Here is a 20855-nt window from a genome sequence, read left to right on the forward strand (position 1 = left end):
TGGTAGGCTAGAGCAGGTCCAGTCCATTTGTCGTGGCCCAAACATGCGTGTGACGCAAACAGCTGCTTAAGAAACCCCAATTTTTGACCTTAATCCTCTTATACTTGCCCCTGATTCTCCCTGTCCATCAAGCCAAATCACACCAACTTATCTGATCAACATTGTGAGTACGCACTCCAAGCATCAGAGCTACATTTATTTTATTTAATATCTTAGGAAGCCTTAGACGTGTTGTAGATATATAAACCATTGGTGCTTTATCAAAAGGTGCCAAAAGACATCAATTAAAGATTTTGGACCTATTTCGACTCCGTGCTGGCCCCCATCTTAAACCTTGCAAATGTCAATGTTTGGGCATTGATTATTTGGTGGCAATTTTCCAATTTTACATTTTTTTCCTGTAATCAAAGTGCCGCAGTTTATTGGCTTCCTGCCACTAGATTAAGCTGTTACCACTTGAACATGGTCACTTGAGCGTTGGTACCACTCGCGGAGAAAAGAACACGTACAGAATTTTAGTCATCAGCACGTTCAATGTTCACTTTGACAACTCTCGAAATTAATAGCAGGCGTCCTCAGTTTTGTAGCGATTATCGCCTCGCCACAAACAAGTTCCTCTTTAAAAGAAGGTGAATCTAGGCTGACTAAGAACATATTCTGTACCAATTCCACAGTTTATGTTGTTTCCCTAAACGTGGTTTAAAGGTTACCTATCTACAGATTATGTTGGAGTAAGGTAGCGCCATTGTTACAAAGCACCGGCTCTCACCAAACCTGAGATGAATGGATGTGGTAGTGGACATAAAGCCTGATTTCATTCCTCATGATTGGTTTTTTTACCGCAATTGCATAGCCGCTTACATAACAGTGTGATCCCGCCTCCAAAACTTCAAGTTATATTTATTTACCCTGTTAGGCCAATTCTGGTTTCAATTATTTCCTATCTTACAGGGAATTAAAACCTGTGTACAAAGATCGCCATAGTGACATTGACAAAGGAAGTTTCGATTGTGACTAGTATCATAGTTGTTTTTAGAATTCTGATCTCATTGTAATAAAAAGACATCGGTATACCTTACATAATCCTTGTATATACATATTTGGTAAAAGGATACATACTGGCCATCGTGAATACAGTTTGTGCATCTCCGATTAAATCAAAAGGAGTAAATCAGGTATTTTTTATTGCACAGCTCAATAATTCGTTTAGCTATAGCTTTTGAAATATAACCGATTGTCTCCGAGTTGACCTTGGCGCATTTTTATGGAGAATGTTTTTGGTTGGGCACGTTGTTATCATTTCTTGTGTTTTTATCATTTTCGTTTGCTATATGGTTTACTTGCAAGTAGCATTTAATTCCGTAGTCTCCCAATTCACTTATAAAGCCTAAGTCTTCCTCCTTATTTCACAAGTTGTCTCATTTCGGCCCTTACTGATGTTTTAGTAAGTTATGGGCAAAATGTGCACTTTCAGACTTCGCACGTGCACATTATTAAATCAACTTGATTTTGCTGGTGGAGTTTTAGTCGTACTCATGTCTTTGAGGTTTATGTTCCTGAACACTATGCTTTTAAAATCGTCCCGGTAGATTCTAACTCCGTGAAATTGCTGTTGTCTACCGTCCAGTTGTCATGTTTCTTGTTCCCTAATATGTTCTTTAGCGTTGTAAAACAATGAGTGGACCTACGCACGATGCAAAGTGTCTCATCAACGAATCACCTGCAGCCTTCTTCTACTGGCTCGAATCACAAGGTGTCGATGCCGAAACACGCTTCCTTTTTGAGCAACACATGGTCGATGGCTTCACTTTTGCGATGCTTACAGTAAATGACCTTCGTGAGATGGGCGTCGCTAAAGTGGGTATTCTCAAAAAGCTCCTTTTTTTAATCGACGTATGGCGTTCTCGACACCAAACTTCTTGTTGTTCCTGTTTGGATATCCTCTCTGGGGGTGATTTAGACTACTCCCATTACTCTGAGTCCTGCCGATTCTTCTCTGACTCCCCAATTTGTGAATTGAAACCAAAGATTTGGAAAGTCATTATCAGTGCCATCTATGCCTTTCTTTCCCTCGGTGTCACCTCTTTCGTCATGGTTCTAGCCCATGAGCGCCTGCCTGATATATCCAAGTATCCCCCACTTCCAGACATCCTGCTGGACAACCTGCCGTACATCCCCTGGGCATTCGAGGCGGCTGAACTGATTGCTCTCTGTCTATGCCTTATTTGGTTTACTGTCCTCTTCTTCCACAAACATCGCCTCATTCTCTTCCGTCGCTACTGCTCGCTTCTGGGAACCGTCTTCCTACTGCGCTCTATCACCATGATTATTACCTCGCTGAGTGTGCCTGGAAAGCATCTCCTGACTGAGTGTCGGCCCTTCGTTTTCGACTCCTATCGGGAAAAGTTTGCACGGGCCGCTGAAATTTGGTTTGGAATGGGTATGCGTCTCCACTTTACTAGAAACTACCAAGGAAGTCGATGCCTGTGGTTAAGATGGTATTAATATTTTTGCCACAGTTTGCACAATCCTCTGCTTGTTCACGTGCACAGTATTGACAAAATTTGATGTTGTACTTAGCGATTTGGAACGTTTTTAAACCTCCTACACATTCAAGGTATTTACAAAAGTGGTTTTACTGCTACTTAGACTTCTTATTTCTTCTATAAATTTTCGCCTGAACATTCATTTGTGTCTTGTGACAACTGTGCCTGTTGCGCTGTGTTTATCGCCATCGGAATGGTAGTGTGACTATTCTCCTAATATTTATGGTGGAACTATTGCCAAATATTCTCTCTTCTTTGAGTGAGTAACTTTAAGTGATCCATAATATGAAGTCAGTAGATATCTCGATTCTGATCGATGCTTTTTGAACGGGAAAGTAATGCGCAGCCACTTCTACTACACCAGGCATGACTCTGCGAGGAGTGAGAACCTGCGGTGACTATATGTTCAGCGGACACACGACCGTAATAACAATGCTCAACTTCTTTATTACTGAATACACACCCTGCCGCCTGAACCGCCTGCACAACTTCACTTGGGTGCTCAACGTCTTCGGGGTCTTCTTCATCTTAGCAGCGCACGAGCACTATTCCATCGATGTCTTTGTTGCCATCTATATTACCTCGCGTCTCTTCCTCTACTACCACTGGCAGGCCAACAACCACCACCTCCTCCATTGTGACATGCGACGTGCTCAGATTTGGTTTCCTCTCCTCACCTTCTTCGAATCGGATGTGCGTGGTACGGTGCCTCACGAGTTTTCCAATCCGCTGCGCCAGGCTGTGCGTCTTTTGCGAAAACGCCATTTTCGGTGGATTGCGGCACCGCTGGCAGCCGTCTCGCTCTGCTTCACTGCTCATTCCTCCACCTCTGTCGCCCCATCAGTCTCTCCTGTCACCGTTCCCGCCTCTCCTGCGCAGAACGAGAAGCACGAGTAACTGCACCCACTCACACTTAACTTTGTGGCCTTTTAATTATCTTTCTTAACCCCTCTGACGTATCCCTTTCCTTTGAGTACCAGTTATTTGGTTATGATGAGTGGGTATGTGAATGCATTTTTGCATCTTACGAAAAGCCTTATTGAAATTGTCTTTTTTGTGGGCTTCTCCTTTACAAGTCCCTTGTTTTGGTTGTATTCTGCTGTGGGAGCGTAGCACGGGTATTTTACTGGAATTACTGAGTTGTGCATTGTTGCAACTGTTTCTCTGATCATCGTATGTGGTTTTCCTTTCAGCCATATGCAGATTTCATACCAACTTGAGGTGATGGCTGCATAAAATTTACGCTTCTTAATCTACGTTTTTACTTGTTAACTTTGCTCTTTGTATCCTTTTGAAATACCTTGGCAATATGTAGGATTCAGTAGCATTTGGGTTCTCACAGTTTAAGTAACCGGTTTCCTTATTCTGACTAATGTGTAAGTGCGCATGGAGTTGCCCTTATTGCGTTTCACATAATGACCCTCACAGTCATGAACAGCGTAAAGGAAGACAGCACGTACCGTTATTGCGCACTTTCATTCCTTTACTTTACTGAGTACTTGTCCGGGATTGTTTCTCGCCTAATCTAATCATTACTTTATTCTTTTTTCATCTAGAACTTCAGATGGCATTGTCTCCTGCTTTGACGAATTTTATTTGAGTTGAGATTTTTAAGGTCAAGGAGGCCGTTTTAAAAAAATTAGATGTGAGTGGACGAAGCTTCAAACGTGATGGTACGCGCGCAAGCGGACTGATCTTGTCGACGGCTACAGCACACACATCCGTGTGTTATTTCGCAACAACTAGTCGGAACACTCGTGACGATCGAGTGACCTTAAACGGCTGAACCACCAAGGAGGAGTTGGTGGAAGTTTTATTAATGCCTGATCACGCTTGGTTGTAGTGTTGCGATTAGCTATGACTCGGGCACGTGACTAGGCACTTTCGGCCGTGTGCTCTGGATGCTGACCAGGGGTTCATGAAGCCCGTTGGATCAAGTAAGTAGAGTACCATATTTTCACACAATCTGGCCTTTTGCTGCTGTAGTTGAGCCCCACTAAGGATGCAATACTGACGTCTGTGCAACAGAATGTTTTTTTCCCAAGGTTATAGTGGTGAACACGGCCACGAAGCAGATGCTAAGTAAACATCATGGGATCTTTGCGCCTTGCTATAAGTATGCACAAGTCAGTGGCTGCTTACGAACCATGAAACATGAGAGATTTATCATTTTGCTGTGAAGTATATACCCTGGTAGGAGGAACAGCATTCCCCTCCTCAAACATGTGGTAATGCACCATTAGTGGGAAACGACTTTTTCTTCATGCATCAAAACTGCATGCATCGAAAACAACCTTACATTTAACCTAAATAACAACTTCCGAATCTAAAACCTCATCTTCAAGATTTTGGCTACCCAAAAAGGCCAAGGGAGTCTTAACAACACCCATCTGAATTTACTCTAGCATCCTTGGAACAGCAAGGAACTACCTAGGTGTGCAATCAAGAATAGACCTTGTCTTGGGAGGTAGACAGCTATTAGTTGGGATAACTCTCTAATTTTATTAAAAAACACTCCGGCAAGACGGTATACGGCGCCATCATTTCTACAAACTACATCACAGAACAGGATATTGATAAAACAGAGCGTTGGGCCTTCTGGATTTGATTACTGTGCCACTGTATGCGCCAAATATGCTGCAGCTGAATTGGCAAATCGTTTATAACCAAACCAGTGTGTCGAATTTCATTCATGGATTATCACACAAAAAGGCATGTTTTAAAGGAAGGAACTGTAACGTAATTTAGTGATATTAATTGTGTAGGATTTCACTGCTCTGACATCGGGACGTTGCATCGTAGGACTAACTTAGAGAGCACGATTTTGAAAATCGAAGTGCTTAAGTGCTTTAACAGCCCCCGGCAAACGTATGCGCCCCCGTAAACCTAACACCCAGACCATTTTCACATTCAATGCATTTTCTTCCAAGGCGCATTCACATGCACTGGTGTGTTCACTACGCACACACGCCACGATTTAGAGACCGAAAAATACTCCAAAATTCTTAAAAGGGCTTCTAATGAGCCAGCCGGGAAACCGAGAAAGCCACGATGGGTGTTGGAAACCAAATCTGTCTGTAGACATAGTCCTCGCTACACTTAAAACCCACACCGGTGGATGCGACTCAAGACTGTAAACTTTTTGAAAATGCTTGTCTGTAAGCTTGAAATATTAAGGTCCCAGCTGTGAGCATTAAACTAGTGGAGTATCTGCCTCATCCTGAGCGTCCGATCGACGCTTAATTTGCCGATGAGTCTCTCTGTAGAGACGGCAAAATTTGCCACTTACAAAAGGACAAGTAGACTATCTTTGGGTGGCTTGGCGCTACCAACAAGCCTTTCTCTTCTCCGGCTTTTCGGTTACCAGACGTTGGCATAGGTTTTATGTCCCCTTTAACAAGAAACTCCACCATTACTATGCGCTGTTGCATACACTGCCACCGCTGCCCATTATCCTGATGAGCCATGCCTGAGCGCCGAATAATAGAAAAAAAAGCACTCGTCACGTACTACTGACTGCGGAATCGCCACAGCAGCACCCAATCTGAATTGAACGCTCCTTGCAAATTTGATTCGTCACCGAGGTGAAAGCTATGATAATCTCAACAAACTTTATTGTGTATAAAAAGCGTCATGATAGAAGTGAGGCGTCAAGGGCTACGATAAATGCGAGGGGGAGATGGGGGGAGGACGAAGGGTCAGTCAACAAGACACTTGAGATCCACCTCGCCCACCCGGACAGCTGCCTCCAACTTCTCTGCGATCTTCTTGTAGGCAATTAACTCTGTTTCCACCTGCTGCGCCACTTCGCGTTCGTATTCTTCGTTAAAAAGGTCAGTGATCAAATTGTGTCGATTCATTATTGGCGCAAATGATGACGAAGCCAAACGAGGTCGCTGAAAGCAAACGGTGGCGATAAGCATTATCTGGGTGGTGTTGAATGCAACTTTACAACCGTAGCAGAAAGCAAATAAGACCAAATTGTTAAAAACGCGTAACTCCCTCTCTTAAAGCAGAACAAACTGCAATGACAAAAAAACATCAAATAGCTTACACGGGCATAAAATTGAAGCTAGCACTAACTTGATACTGACGGTGGCAAATTCATCATAAAAGAGAGAATTTCCATGAGATGCAAGATTTTGCCTGTATCTATATAGAGAGAGGAAAAGGCCTACACCGTTGACAATGCGAGTACGCTTGAGAAGAGCCTTGCGATAGGCCTCCACAGCCTCAGGCTTGTTGTGGGTGAGGAGGAAGAAGAGAAGAATTTGGTAGACGCGACGTGACTGCGTACGTGACAACTTGAGCTGCTGTCGCACCACCTTATAGAAGCTGTTGGCCGCGTTGATGCTGCGGGTCTCCGCTGGAGTGACACTGAGGCGTCTGCGCTTGGTGCTGGATGGCGCCGCCTCTTCTGCATCTTTTGCCTCCTCTTCTGCAGCTGGTACCGCTTCGTTGGTCCCCGCCACCGCCGTTTCCACAGTCTCCTTCACCTCCTTGAGAATCTTTACACAATCGGCTAGCTCCAGGCAGCGTTTGCTATCCAGATAGTCGCGCAGCCGAGTTAAATCACCTGAGGGACTTTCCACTGAAACACGTCAATGAACGGCTTAGTCAGTCCCGCATCCCTGGCCCTCGCCCTCGCTCATAAGAGGGAATGAATTCAACTCACTGTCAAATTTTGGCTTTAGATAATAGAACCGGGGTGGAGCACCTTTCATTTACGCACAATTGCAGTATACATCTCACTTACACTTCACAACAAACGGGGTGGGTTTTATTCTGTTTAATTAGAAGAAAAAGCATTGCACCGCATTTATAGCTTCTAATTGTGTTAGAAACAGACACGTGGCCCTTGAACAAAACTGGTCACCATCATATGTATTGTCGTCGATGAACAAAAAGTTTTATTTAGGCGAAATGAGAAGGCTAACATAAGTTGAACAAAGATATTTGGCATAGCAATTAAAAGTACCACTAATCTTTAATAAAAACTCAAAACAACAGAAAACCCCCGCGTGTGAGGATAATCAAGTGGTTTTAACCAAAATGATGCCGCGACTCTCAGGTTAGTACTTAAGACGTAACAAAAATATCTGCTTAAATCTTACCAGTAATGTCAATAACTTCTGTCAGAGGAGTTAGGTCTTTGTAAACCGTTTCGAGAAGTCGGGTAGCGTGACCCATTTTCTGGAAGGGAGGCAGAATTAGCATCTGACTCAATCTAGGCCGAACGTGTTCTGGATACGCATAGAACTTGTAAACTGACACATAGCCAGCGAACGCGAAACGTATGTTTGAGGAGCTCGCAGAACTAAACTTCTCGTACCTATTAAAGTGGCCGGCTTAAGCATACACAAGCGCCTTACAGTATGTAGAAACTCCACCGGTTATCCAAATCAACGAACGATGATTCGTCAACAAAGAACAGAAGGAAGGGTTCCATGCGCAAAAGATACTTGGAAAAAGCTTCAAAATCGGGTGCCGAGTGATCAACACGATACACCACAAACTCGCGGGACTGTCCATCTCTGTTGATCGTGTAAGCAGTTTGCAAACTACCGAACGGCTTGAACTTCAACTCTCCCTCGAATGTGTCCAAGAAATCCACCCTTTCAGTGCAAATGCCTTGTGTGTATACATTTTTCAAAGATTTTAGAATATCATCGGGCTAAAGAGACAAATAAAAGAGGTGACCCACTATACCTCAACTCCACAAGAAATCGATTGAGATATCTTCTCTGAATATTTAATATCGACAAAAGTAGAAAGGCTTCCGGCCATGTAAGCAATGGTGATATTAGGATCTTTATAGCCGAATATTATTTCGCTGACACTAATAAGGCATAAATTTGAAAACCTACCTTTCGCCAAAAACCTGGTGTGTCATTTCTGGCATAAAAGACTCCTCCGAATCCAGGTCCTCCTTTTCTCTGACTAATGAGGGTGTGAAAAAACATCAAGCTACTTCCCAATAAACAAGAACAGGAATTGAATACTTTAGTAAGTATTTGTACAAATACATGCAGCATAATGAATGACATAAACAACTAGAACACAAATTAAATTCAAGTAAGTTAAAAACAGTGATACAGCAAAAGAATACGTGAAAAACAACCTCACGATAGCACATAAAGCAAATGTATGCAGTGTAAAGCAAACTATCGAAATTGATTTGATTAAGGGGATAGTTTGAAGTTTTATATAGCGCCAAGTGACTTGTGGTAAATCACAGAGCCAGTTCCGCTAAAGAGCAACTTTAGAAAACATCTAGAAATTCTTACTCAATTTGAAGTGAATGACTTCGTAAGCGTTCGCCTTGTATGCGTTAACGATACTGTTCATTTTATTCCCAAACCAGACTTAGGTGGAGGTGACAGGCTAAGTTATGACTAGATTCCGTGAACCCACTTAATCCTGCTCCATCAATAACATCATTAACATCGGTCAAAGCCAGCATTCAGTTTTTGCTATTTTTTCATTTTTAGCTTACTTCCAAAGCATAGAACAAGCACAAAACAGGCATTTTATAGTTAGCAGCTATTCTGACCTGTTACCTTAATACCAATATTTATTCACCCGTCAAGGTAGAGACATATTGTCCCATGCACTCATTAGTGAAAATTAGTAATAGTAAGGACCGCCCTGCTTGTAGTAATACCCGTCTAACACGAATAATGATGCCTAACGACTTAACTATTCCATGAGATGGTACAACTTATACCTTATTCGGCCTATGAAGCTGGCTTTACCGCTGATTTGAGGGAACTTGGACACCACTCATAAAAGTATTGCATATCAGAAGAATTTACAATCTAAGCCACACAGTACTCTTACTCCTAAGCATTCAGCGATACCCTCGAGTGCTAAAATGCACCTCACATATTGCCTAGCAAACCAAGTGCAAACTTAGAGCTAAAGATTAGACCAATCACTTCATCCGTGTTCGATATTCTACAACCAGTAGTGCATGAACCAGGGCGAGAACGATTGCCCCTATCGCGAGTAAAGTGGCGGCCTTGAGTTACAAGCCCGAACATCCGCGGAATTACCGCATCCAAGTACCCACCGGCTGGCCGCTCGAAGTTCAAGGGGGAATTAGGGGGTGGCGGACCGAAAAGTCGACTAATTAGCTTTAGACCGAGCCCCGATTATCGGTTTAAATTTAATCAAAAACGTACGTTCACCTCGGCACTGTCCAAGAAGTACAAATATGTGTACATATTGTATTGAAATACATAAATGCAATTAAAATCGCAAATGGCTAAAACTGATTCGAAGCTTGTTTCGAAGACTCTAAAAGAGCAAAAGAGATTAGCAAGAACAAGATCGGGAAGAATGGACAAAAGTGACCAATCAGCACTAGACATGGACTGAGACCCACTTGAAGGGGCAGCGCTATTGACAATGTCGATGACGAGTTTATCGAGCTCAGCGAAAGTGTAGACTCGACTCTGCGGGTGACTTAGCAACTGGCGTACCCAACGGAGGCGTGTTGGATCCACGCCAGACTCCGATTCTGCTTCTGTTGCTTTTCCATCACGAGTCTGCTGGAATGTTTCCGATGTTACTTCCACTGCTGGAGGATCTTGCGCTACTTTTCTTCTCTTTGTAGCATTGGAAGGGGTCGGAGTCTGAGATTGATGCTTTGCCGCAGCTTCTTTAACAAATTTAAAAAAAAAACACAAAACAAGCATGCATCACGTGCATTCAGGAAGTCATCCACATTGAACAACAGATGTGTTTATCGTGCTGTTGATAAAAACGCATGCAGCATCTCAGCTGCAATTTGATTAAAAAATGACATGCATTGCAATCCTTTTAACTCATCTTCTCCACAGAAAGTTCACACAAATGGCTAAAGTGCCTGCACTTAGTAGAGTCCGATCGAATTTCTTCAGAAATTATTCAACAAAACTAGTCAAAAAAACGTTAACTGTCGTTTAGCATTGACAAAGTCATCGCTGCGGTGGGTAGAAATTTAGCCTTCAATGAGGAAGATTTGATTTCCCCAACAATGAGTGGTATTGGGAGCTAATTCGCAATTAAGGTTTTTGCAAACGACTATGTATGTCGCAGCCACCTATATTTTGATTAACATCTCAGAGGGCATTGCTCAAGTTGGAAACGTTACTGGCTGAGCTCAGTTTGCATGGCAATTCAACCCGCAAAACATTATTACACATAATGCCCTCCACTTTGAAGCTCATATCAGTGGAGACGCCTAATATACATGCTTAGGCAAACGGAATGTAGCGCTTGGGGAAGGGAGGGAGGGGAGGGGGGAAATTTTCATTTGATATTCCCAAACTGCAATGCTGTGTGCAGGTGACTCACTTCTTCTGGATGAACGCCTTGCAGAGACCACATTCCTTGGATCTAAAAGATGCATTAAACACATTGGTTTCAGGGATAGGAGAAGATACGTCATTAACGCGTTCCATTCGATTAATTAAATGCAGCTAAGTCGGTAAACAGCAGTTACAAGAGCCAAAGATGTTTATGCAAAGGCAATAGTGCCAACAAACACATTTTTGAAGACTAAAAAGTTACAACCAAATAAAGCAGTGATAGGCCTAAATATTGTTTCAAAAAAAGACTTGATAAAGAAACCCGGAACCGAATGCAAGTAGTCATTAGGGCTTGTAAACGGCCATCTTTCATGAAAAATGTACCCAGGGAGAATCGGAATATGAACTAGAGTAATACAAAAGTTAAATGATAAAGGCATTGGAAAACATTTTGTTATCTACTTGAAATGCTCGAGCTCACTTTTGCGTCGGGGCCGTCGGCCCCCTCGTGGAACCATAGAATCCTTTTCAAGCAGCTGTTCTGGGGGAGCTGGGAACAGATGGGCAAAAGCACACGATTTGGTGACACGCTTGATTACAGAAATAACGAATCCAACCAGTTCCCCAAGAAGCACTGAATCAAGTAATTCCTAATGTTTGTAAGTGCAACCTACGGAAATACAGTAAAATACTCGTGAATATTGCGAGCCCTGGTATCAGGTACTTTGGGGGAATGGCGCATTGACGCAGTACTTAAACAAAGTTGGTGAGTGTGATACTGAAGTGAATTAATACAGAGATCTTCAAAAGAATGCCAGAAGCACAACTCGGATTACAACCTTTGACAGCAGCAGCAGCAGCAGAGACCGAAGGAGTTTGGTCAGACTGACTAGAATGTTTCCTTGACCTTGTCGGTAGCATAGGCAACTCGGGTCCATCCGAAGTAAAAGTCTCATTACCGCCTTCAGCTAAAAAATACGATTTGAAATTCATTTAAAAAACTAGTAATATATCATAAAGATAAATATGAACCAAATGATGAACACCAGAATTGTGATAATGCCAAATGAAAGCGTCGTACCTGAATGCACCCCTTCGTAGTTGTTGGCGGCTATGAATATGCTAATTTTCACTTTACGCTTGCCTGGTACTAAAAATCACCTAGGTTACTGTCATTTTTATACAGAAAAACAACAACCATAAACGGGGAAAAGAATATGAAATGTGGAGAGTTTGTACAGGCACCTGAGAGTCCGGATGCTGGCAGTACCGTCGTCACCACTGACGCGCTCGAAGTAACATTATCAAGCATCACCTCCGCGACGGACGACAGAGGCGGTTGACGATAGGGTCTACTCTGGTCACGTGCCTCATCGACGATTTCAGGAGCAGAGGGAACGACCTTAGAGGTGGCACCACTGGCGCTGACAACTACTTCTCCAAAGTTATGACCCTCCACTACCGTTTCAATTGGACCTAACCCATCTGCGGTGTTGTCATTGAATTCATCACTAGAACCGGTTTCGGCCTGGGAATCTGACAGATTCATTTCTAGGGAAGAAAGGCATCAGTAATTAAGCAAGCTTATGCGACGAATTAAGAGCTACAATCAGATCTGATTAGAGGGCATGCATAAGGTCCTGCCTGTGATACCGCAAGTACGATCATAAGGTAAATGGCGTTCGGTGAAAGAATAGCAGTTCTAATAATAACAGAAACCTGAATGATTACCAGATTTGACTTTAGTAACAGGACTGAACACCAATAATTGCCATTTAGTTCCGTCTGAAGTAACAGGTCGTTAGCACAAGAAAATCACCTCGAAGAAGAGCTGAGCGTCGTTTCCTGAGAAGCCTCTTCTCTTCACTTTTCTACAATAAATAACTCAAATAGAAAAAGTTGACAAATGTGGAAAACGTATATATAGTTATAATGCAAATCGCATCATGTTGTCTAAGTCGATGCCAGTGTTACTGTCAAACATTATATTTAGTTATAACAGCGAAAAAGCAAAGTGGTTGATAGTACAAAAGCTGCATATGAAATAAGGACCAAAGTTGAATCCGATTCTCAAAATGACACTGTATAAAGCTATGGGTAAGCTAGCCACTAAAATGATATCCAGCTTAATGCAATATATAAAACACCTGGAGGGTTAATGGCTTATTAATGCTGTACTGAAAAGACATCAAAAGTTCGTTCTCAAAACGGCGGTAAATGACTGACTGACGGATCGACTTCACCTGCATGTTATCCGAGAAGACAAAGCATAAACCAACTTAATGCCTGTGGCTCATTACATACATATCAAATCTGTCAAAACGCAGACAAAACTTGCCTGCTGTCGAATATACTTCAATTGTCGAATGTAGTGTGTGAGGGTATGTTGTTGCTGCCTTAGCTTATCCAGAGCCTCGGATAGTTCCCAAACTTCATGAGTTTTCTCAACAGTGCTCGAAGGCGGCAATGCTGAGAGAGTAGGTCTTGCGGATGGATCCGTCATTACCGACACTGAATACTCTGTTGAAGGTCCCTCTTGTGCAGACAACCTGTGCTGTGCCGATTCTTGCTGCATTGAATTTTGCGGCACCGATTTTGGGGATTCTGGCGACTGGCGAGCCAGCTCGTTTTCTGATATTCGCGTGTTCACCATTGGCGCCTCCTTTTGGCTAGTATGCCAAGAGTCCGACCTTGAAGCGTTGTCTCTGTCGGATTCCGATGATATTTTTGGTCGTTCATTGCTGACAAAAGAGTTAGATCGTGGTGAACAGAGATGCGATTGTAATATGGATGATCGGCCACTGCGATAAGGTCGAGGGTGTCTGACAAGATAGCTCTGGCGGTGGTAGTCATAAGTTCTATTGCAATCAAAACGGTTCATTCTTTGGTGAGAAGATCGATCCCAGTAAACGTCAGGCGGCTCATTTCCAGATGAATGAGACGCCGGATAGTAACGGGAGCGACGATAATCAAGTAGAGGGATCTGTGGTAAAGAGCGGGAAGTCACCAATTTACGAAACCGACACGAAATGCTACAAGAATATGCAATGGTCAAAGTAGACATGTGTATATGATTTCTATGCAAGTTTGTCATTAACTTCTTGTATTGTCGATTTTCTATTCGAGCCACTTAAGTCTAAAAAACGACTTCACAGTACAGCACAAGTGAATATAATAGACCACTATGGATGACACCGCTTAAGAAAATTTAGCACGAAATGTTATTGAAGCTGTGATTAGGGAACAAACTGTAAAATCACTTTTAACACATTTACCACAAACGAGAACCTTACCTTTGCAACGACAAAAGATCTGTGACATATACTTGGGAAATGCGAATTGTTCAACCCTTTCTTAAAATGGCAAATATTCCCAACTCACTCTGTAATAGTTTGGTGAAGGAGAACCATCATTTGAATATTGATCATTTATTGAATGATGTGACTCCCGTTCGTTTACCGTGGAACGCGGATAGCAGTTTGATTCTCGGTCATCTATATTGGTGTGTGGGACCTCTTCACGAGATAGTGATGTTCCTGCCTTTTCAACTGCAACGACATAGCAACAAAAAATGTTAATGAGTAAAACAGTTGGTTTGATTTAGGATAGTATAGCAAAATGAGCTACCGGATGTGGAAGGTAGATTTAGACGAACGACTTTAGAAGTAGGGGTGGAGGCCAAGTTTCCTAATAAATCCACTGGCGATGATAATACAAATAATCATATACCTAGATCTTCGGAGATTCCACTGCCAGATGATGAAACTTGATCCTGAAGGATTACCTCAGGCTGAGTCTTAGACATTGCAAGGGATACAGAGCTTTCTACAATGAAAGTATATAGGTAACTGACACCAAGCATGTAGTGGAGATTTATTTAAGAACAATTTGATAATTACTTAAAAATAAGCAGTTACCTCCAATATGTGGCTCGTTTAACAATCTTTTATGCACCAATTTGTCATTTCTTTGCTGTTTTACTGCCATTTTTCTAAGAAGAGGAAAATGGCAAGACATTAGCAAATGATGAACAGAAGCCATACTGGGTATTGGATATTTGCATATATTGGCCAAAATTAGAAGAATGCAGAATTGAACAAACGTGGTCAGTCCACGCCTTGATGTCTCGTATCCCACCGATCCCACAAACAGGGCAGAAGTGCGAACTAAGACCATGAGAAATGGTAGGGCATTACATAGGATTTCCTAGGCTACGCTGAACAGCTTCATAGCGCTTATGGTGCTTTAAACTCAGCATGTGCTGCACAGAAACCTAGAATAACAAACATTATAGCTAGCCTACGAAGGAGAATTACCATTTCACTGGCATACACGATCTCGCAAATGTCACATTTCCCATAGTTCCTATTCGTTTTTTGAGTATGAGCCTTATCATTATATTTCATTTCCGAAAAAGGGGTAAACGAATGCAAGTAAAAGTTCTGTCTATTCAAAACGCACAAAAACAAACATACAACAAGCAAAATCGCGCCTCAAATATATACCGCCTTTCCGTTTGCAAAATGCGCGTATTCAATCACAGTCATAATGACACATACAAAGTTAGACGATAGAGCCATGAGTAGGAATTGGTGAAAATGAAAAGTTTATAAGCAAGTTATTTTGCTGAAAATTATTTTTGTTTTAACATTTTAGTTTTGTTTTAAGCTATGAAAATAGTTTTGTCATTTGCTTGTCATTTTCAGTTTGTAGTCAAAATTATTTCCCTAATTTCTTGCCAAATCAGACAAGACTACCTGTATTATACCGTAGATAAGGATTCCATTGAAATTTGCCATCCATTTACCGGAAATCCTGGTGTGGGTCAGAGTACCGATTCAGTACTCCGAGGTTTGCGGTACCCATGCCCCTCGCAAAAAATAACCTAACTCACCAGAATCACCCACTTCACACCGCCCCCATCTCCTCCGGGCAAACTCTAGACATCAACACCGAACCCACCCTCCCAACTACCCCTATCATCCAGCACGGGTACCCCTCCAAGGCTAATTGGCCACGGGTGATTCAGTTTGGAAGCAGAACAAGTCACATTCACACCAGGACCCGCGCACCAAGGAGTCACATAAGATCCTCGTCCCGATTACGAGGTATCAGCAGCCAGACACTGCCAAAGGTCCACATTCTCTACAGCCGTCACAACGAAAATCTTAGACCACCCCTAAAACAGTGCACAAGCCCTTACATTCAATACCCCAGCACCAGACACCAACCTCAATCTCACGTTCGACAAAAATTGGCAAGTGGCAATGCCGACAACCCAACGCTCATATATTCCTAAAGGAACATTCCTTCCTTCAAGTTGGATAAAACCGTCAATTTGTCGGTGGAAATTACCACTGTAATGTTGGTAAACACGAAGTAGCAAACAAGAAGGCGCATAAAATGCGAAGCTGAGAAATAAGAATGAGCCAACCTGACAGTACCTACACAACGTTGTTAAACCGATGGCTTCTCATAGGAAGGATTCTTCGTTAGAATGACAAAGCCTTCGAGGGGCAAATTCGTTACAGGCACGTATTCATCTGTTGCCAATTCTGCACGCTCACCGTGGGCGAGGAGGACAGGGGTAGTGTGTGTTTGGAAGCCAGTTATGGTTTTTGGGCGTCCAGCCTGGCCCACGACGTCCACTGCCTGGCCAACACGAACAGTCACTGTGAGAGGCTTCAAGTTCTTATCAAAAGTCATCAATAAACGAGGCTGAATGGCCGGAGTCAGGTAAAAGATGAGGTAATCGCTGCGACCCATAAATGTCATCCTCATCTCCAAGCAGGAGACAAGTAAGGTAAGGAGACCAGCTAAGCTGACTGGACGGAAGAGGGCGTGATCTGAGTGCCAAGGGGAGAGAGTAAGAGTGCCCTTTCCTAAGTGTGTTAGTCCCTGTGCAAGACGCACCAAAAACAGATTATAAGGATCACGGCAATGATAACCAGCCAATTGACGAAGCATTGCAGCCAAACGAGCACTATTGGTACCTTAATAAAAAGAAAGCCCATGACATTCTCATAAAAAATCAGGATAAAGCCACAAATAATAAACTCGATCACATCAATAAACAACTTTGAAAGTATTACAACCAAATGAAACTAATTACCTAAATGTTTGCATAACCTACGGCAAAAAACGCTTAAGCATTAAGATACTGGGCTCATTTCTTTTGAAAATTTTGACATACCAGCACCGACAATACCCATCGCCAAAATGGAATTGTAGCATAACTCGGGATCAGAATCGTGACTAAATTTGCTGAGGGTGTCCAGAACTTTAAGTTGAGGATTCGAGATGTAACAAAGTGCCAACGCCAATGGCACGATCCTCTTGATTGGTGTCTCACCAAAGCGGAGCTGAAATTAGTCATATAGTAAGTGAAAAGTAACTAATAACGAAATCTGTTGATACACTTATGTTGAGAACCAAAAGTAGCCCCTTTAGTTTTCTTCAAGAGTATTAAGCCAACATGCTCTGTATCATAAAAGAGGCAACATAAAATATTTCCTCTAAAAAGAACTGTTAGGGTAAAAACTGAGCGACCAAAGTGAGATGAAGTCCACAGTGAGGCAACTCCGAGGCATTACTACCTAAAATGAATCTATGGGGAAAGTGGACATAATCAGGTTAAAGTTATTAAAAACGTACCAAATGACCAAACATACGAAATGCCATTTCCAGGCCAACTTCTTCACCCATAGCAATTATGGCGACGCCTAGAACAGCAAGGCCTTGGTGAGCGTGATAGTCGAAACCCTGAGTTGAGGTAGAAGGAACATTCGCGTCATCGTTCGACGAGGCCGCTTGCTCATCCACCTGCATTGGTTCCTCTGTTGTTGCTTGAGTGCTCTCCGTGGACGGCTTAGTGCCAGTGGAATTTGCGTGACGACGCACTCGGCGATTGCCTGCATTACCTGCGGTCCGGCGCGAATCCTTTTTGTGATGATGATGGTCCTTAGATTTAGACTTTTCTGCTCCAGCAGAAGTAGATTTAGCCTTGTCTACTTTGTCTGTTTTCTCTTCATACTTTTCAGAGAGAATATGTAACAATTTTTGAATCTTTAAAACATTACCACTACCTAAAATAAAGAAGTTGAAGCTATTAGGCATGAGTGGAACCAACAATTCCACACTAAATATGAGTGCATATGTACAATGAGAACCATATTATCAATATGAATTGGAGTACCTCTTCCATACAATTCATTGCGGCATGCTTTAATATTTAAATGCAAATTGCAGCCAGTAGATATAAAATACACAGTACACCACGTACATGCATAAGCACAGACATCACACATCATGTGTGCCATAGATTTCATCGGTTCAGTCACAGCTTCCAGTGAAGCCAAAATCACTTCGGCCTCATCTTGTCGTCCCAGGCAAGTAAGAGCCAGACCTAGGGCCATGAATTTACTAAAGGTGTTGTTCCAATGAGCAGCTGGGCGTTCGAGCATGGTCTGGATGATTGTTGATGTAACGTCTTCGTTCATAGAGCCGACGGCAATCATGCCAGCAGAGAGCGAAGCCAAACATGCATGTTGAAGGCGACCAGACGAAGAATCGAGAATGGCTGGAACCAAGTGGTTTATGGCTTCCATCTTGTTAGAACCTGCGTAGGCGACTCCGAGTCCAATAATAGCAGCTCGAGATAAGACATCAGTCTGGTGTTCCACATAAGAGGAGAGAAGGGCGAGGGCTGGATCGCACTCGTTCTTCACGCCACAGTTCACCACACCGCAACCAAGAAGTGCACCTGCTTGAGTGTGGTCATCCACGGCATAAAGATATTTGTCGATTTGAGACAGACCACTGTCCACGTCCCATAGCATAACCCACCCCAGCGAAGCTACTGCGCTCATTTTCCCTACAAGTAATTAACAGACAGATATCAAAATGCAAGAACATCGGCAATAAAGTTGGCAGATAAAGGTATCGAAACAGTGGAAAGTTGCCTAGGTCTTTTTGCCGGGATAGCCATGATCCGTCCTTTCCCTCATCCTGTATCAATTTTTCTCTCCCAAATCCACAATTGATCAGACCATTAACATAAGAAGCGGCGGTGTTGGTGCGCATAGTGTCAAGCATCGACGACATAGTCAAGCGGGTCGGTTCCAAATGCTGCTTATAAACATCTTCAGGCAACTATTAAGTAGTGTGAAAAAAGATGATACATCTCACGAGAAGGAAAGGATGTTATACTATAACGTAATACAAAGAAGGCAAACCACACCTTAGGGTCCATTATATCCAGCTCTCTAGCAAGGGATAAAAAGTGTTCAGATAAGCGGGTATTGCCAAGCATTTCAGCCAAGTCTTCATCTTCTTCTGCTATAACCTCGTCATACGGCACAATAAATTGGTGCTTTCCAAGCAAATAGGCCAACTGCCGACGTACATCGGTTCCAGTCGCACCGTATTTTGATGTTGGAAGGGAAGCAGCCTCATTGAAGATCGACCGAGCTAATGATTCGTCATTTAAACGCAGAGCGTAACGTAGGGCGTTGCCAAGGTCCTTATACTTTCTGTAAATATTCTCAGCACAGCGAAGAACCTAGGAATTGCTCAAGACTTAGCACTCGTACCTTAACGTTGTCAGGATCAGGAATGTAAGCAGTGCAACTAATGAGATAAAGACACACACGTTGAAAATTCAATTCAGTGGTGTAATTTTCCAAAAAGTCCAGATTTTCAATCTCCATGCAAAGGTCAATAGCTTCGGATTCAGCATTATGCTCCATCAAGTAAGGAATTATTTTTCCCGCAAGCTCAAGGTATTCCTTTTGCTTCATGCTTTTTTCCGGAACCCCTTTCCCCGAACTAGAGACTTCTGTTTCGTCCCAAACTTCCGCAATCTGTTTGGTAAGAAGGCGAACATACTCGTGACCCCAAACACCGATATCATCTTTTTTACTGAGCAACCGATACTTCAAAGTGTCAGTTTTGTAGTCCGGATTATCATACGTTATCATCCCCACCACAGAAACAACTTCAGCACAAAGAGCCTAAGAACTATTCAGTAGATGCACTTACGTTACCTTAATCTTAGGGTCTTGAATATTTTCATAAATGTTTTTAATTCGGGCATATTGGGGACGTAGGAACTTCAAGGGCTTGGGGACAGATGTCATAGACGTCGTTGATGATTTGATTAGGTTCTTAAGACTCTCTAGTGCAGTCTCGTATAAATAAACATTGGGCTCCTCGAGACGTTGTAAGAGCATATACAATTCATCTCGAAGCTGCCTATCTTCATCGCTCTGCGAAAAATGACTGAAGGCGAAAACTGACCAAATCATCATCCGAATTATCCTTGGTCTTATTAAGGAGACTGTCGGCATCCTTAGGATGATTCGATGCTACTTCGGCAGCCATCGCCCCAATTACTAATGTGCAGCCTTTGGAAAACGCAGAACAGTGGATGCGCAATCAAACAAATGTTTTTTTTTAAACTCTTTTTTAAGGTTATTATTAGTAGGTTGTTACCGTCTGATAGCCTAACTGTTTACAATCAAAATCTGGTTACTTTGTTGTATTGGCACTAAAAATTGAACTAGCAGGGAACTTTGCGCCAGTAACTGCTTTTCACTTGAATTATCAGAGTTAAAACAAAGACATGTGCAGTCTTGTCCATCCCCAATTTTATGATTTGAGCTGAGGCCGGTAATCAAAATAGCGAATAGCGCCTGCTGCTGTGTATTTGATGCGGAGGTGCAGAAAAGCAAAACCAATTAAGCAGCTTTTTCGTGATGCTGGGCATTACTTCATTACTTTCTATAAAATTAAATGTTTATGGAACACATAAAAAGTACTGAGCAACCCTAACTAGAAAGTATTAGAGGGAATCCAGTCCTCTAACTTTGTAATCATGCATTTTACTCGTGAAGCATAGGTTTTCACACTGATGTTATAATAGCCTTGTCTTGAGTTGGAATTTTCAATTTATGGTTTTATTGGCTATCGCCTCTATTGTATGGTTTAGTTTGTTTTTTTTTGCGTCTTTTACTTG

The 20855-nt window shown here is 42.5% G+C and overlaps 2 protein-coding genes across 2 annotated transcripts; one reads left to right on the forward strand and one right to left on the reverse strand. All coding sequences in view use genetic code 11, as the record gives it.

Moving 5' to 3' along the window:
- Positions 1–1674: 1674 nt before the first annotated feature.
- Positions 1675–3443, forward strand: EGR_01757 (Sphingomyelin synthase-related protein; the record flags this gene model as incomplete). The annotated part of the gene is made up of 2 exons (XM_024491006.1): positions 1675–2440; positions 2911–3443. The coding sequence occupies 2 exons, from the start codon at positions 1675–1677 to the stop codon at positions 3441–3443; spliced, it is 1299 nt and encodes a 432-aa protein (XP_024354462.1).
- A 2801-nt stretch (positions 3444–6244) lies between these two features.
- Positions 6245–20221, reverse strand: EGR_01758 (26S proteasome regulatory subunit RPN1; the record flags this gene model as incomplete). The annotated part of the gene is made up of 28 exons (XM_024491007.1): positions 6245–6442; positions 6725–7137; positions 7661–7878; positions 7919–8220; positions 8256–8385; positions 8414–8486; positions 9934–10209; positions 10887–10928; positions 11322–11390; positions 11680–11808; positions 11922–11990; positions 12011–12391; positions 12660–12711; positions 13170–13823; positions 14222–14388; positions 14570–14665; positions 14758–14831; positions 14884–15006; positions 15037–15113; positions 16304–16833; positions 17034–17202; positions 17495–17925; positions 18123–18703; positions 18789–18991; positions 19080–19400; positions 19432–19851; positions 19885–20106; positions 20138–20221. 28 exons carry the CDS (start codon positions 20219–20221, stop codon positions 6245–6247), a joined length of 6504 nt encoding a protein of 2167 aa, XP_024354463.1.
- Positions 20222–20855: the final 634 nt, after the last annotated feature.

This window comes from Echinococcus granulosus, assembly GCF_000524195.1.
Source record: "Echinococcus granulosus chromosome Unknown EG_S00007, whole genome shotgun sequence".
Taxonomy (NCBI): domain Eukaryota; kingdom Metazoa; phylum Platyhelminthes; class Cestoda; order Cyclophyllidea; family Taeniidae; genus Echinococcus; species Echinococcus granulosus.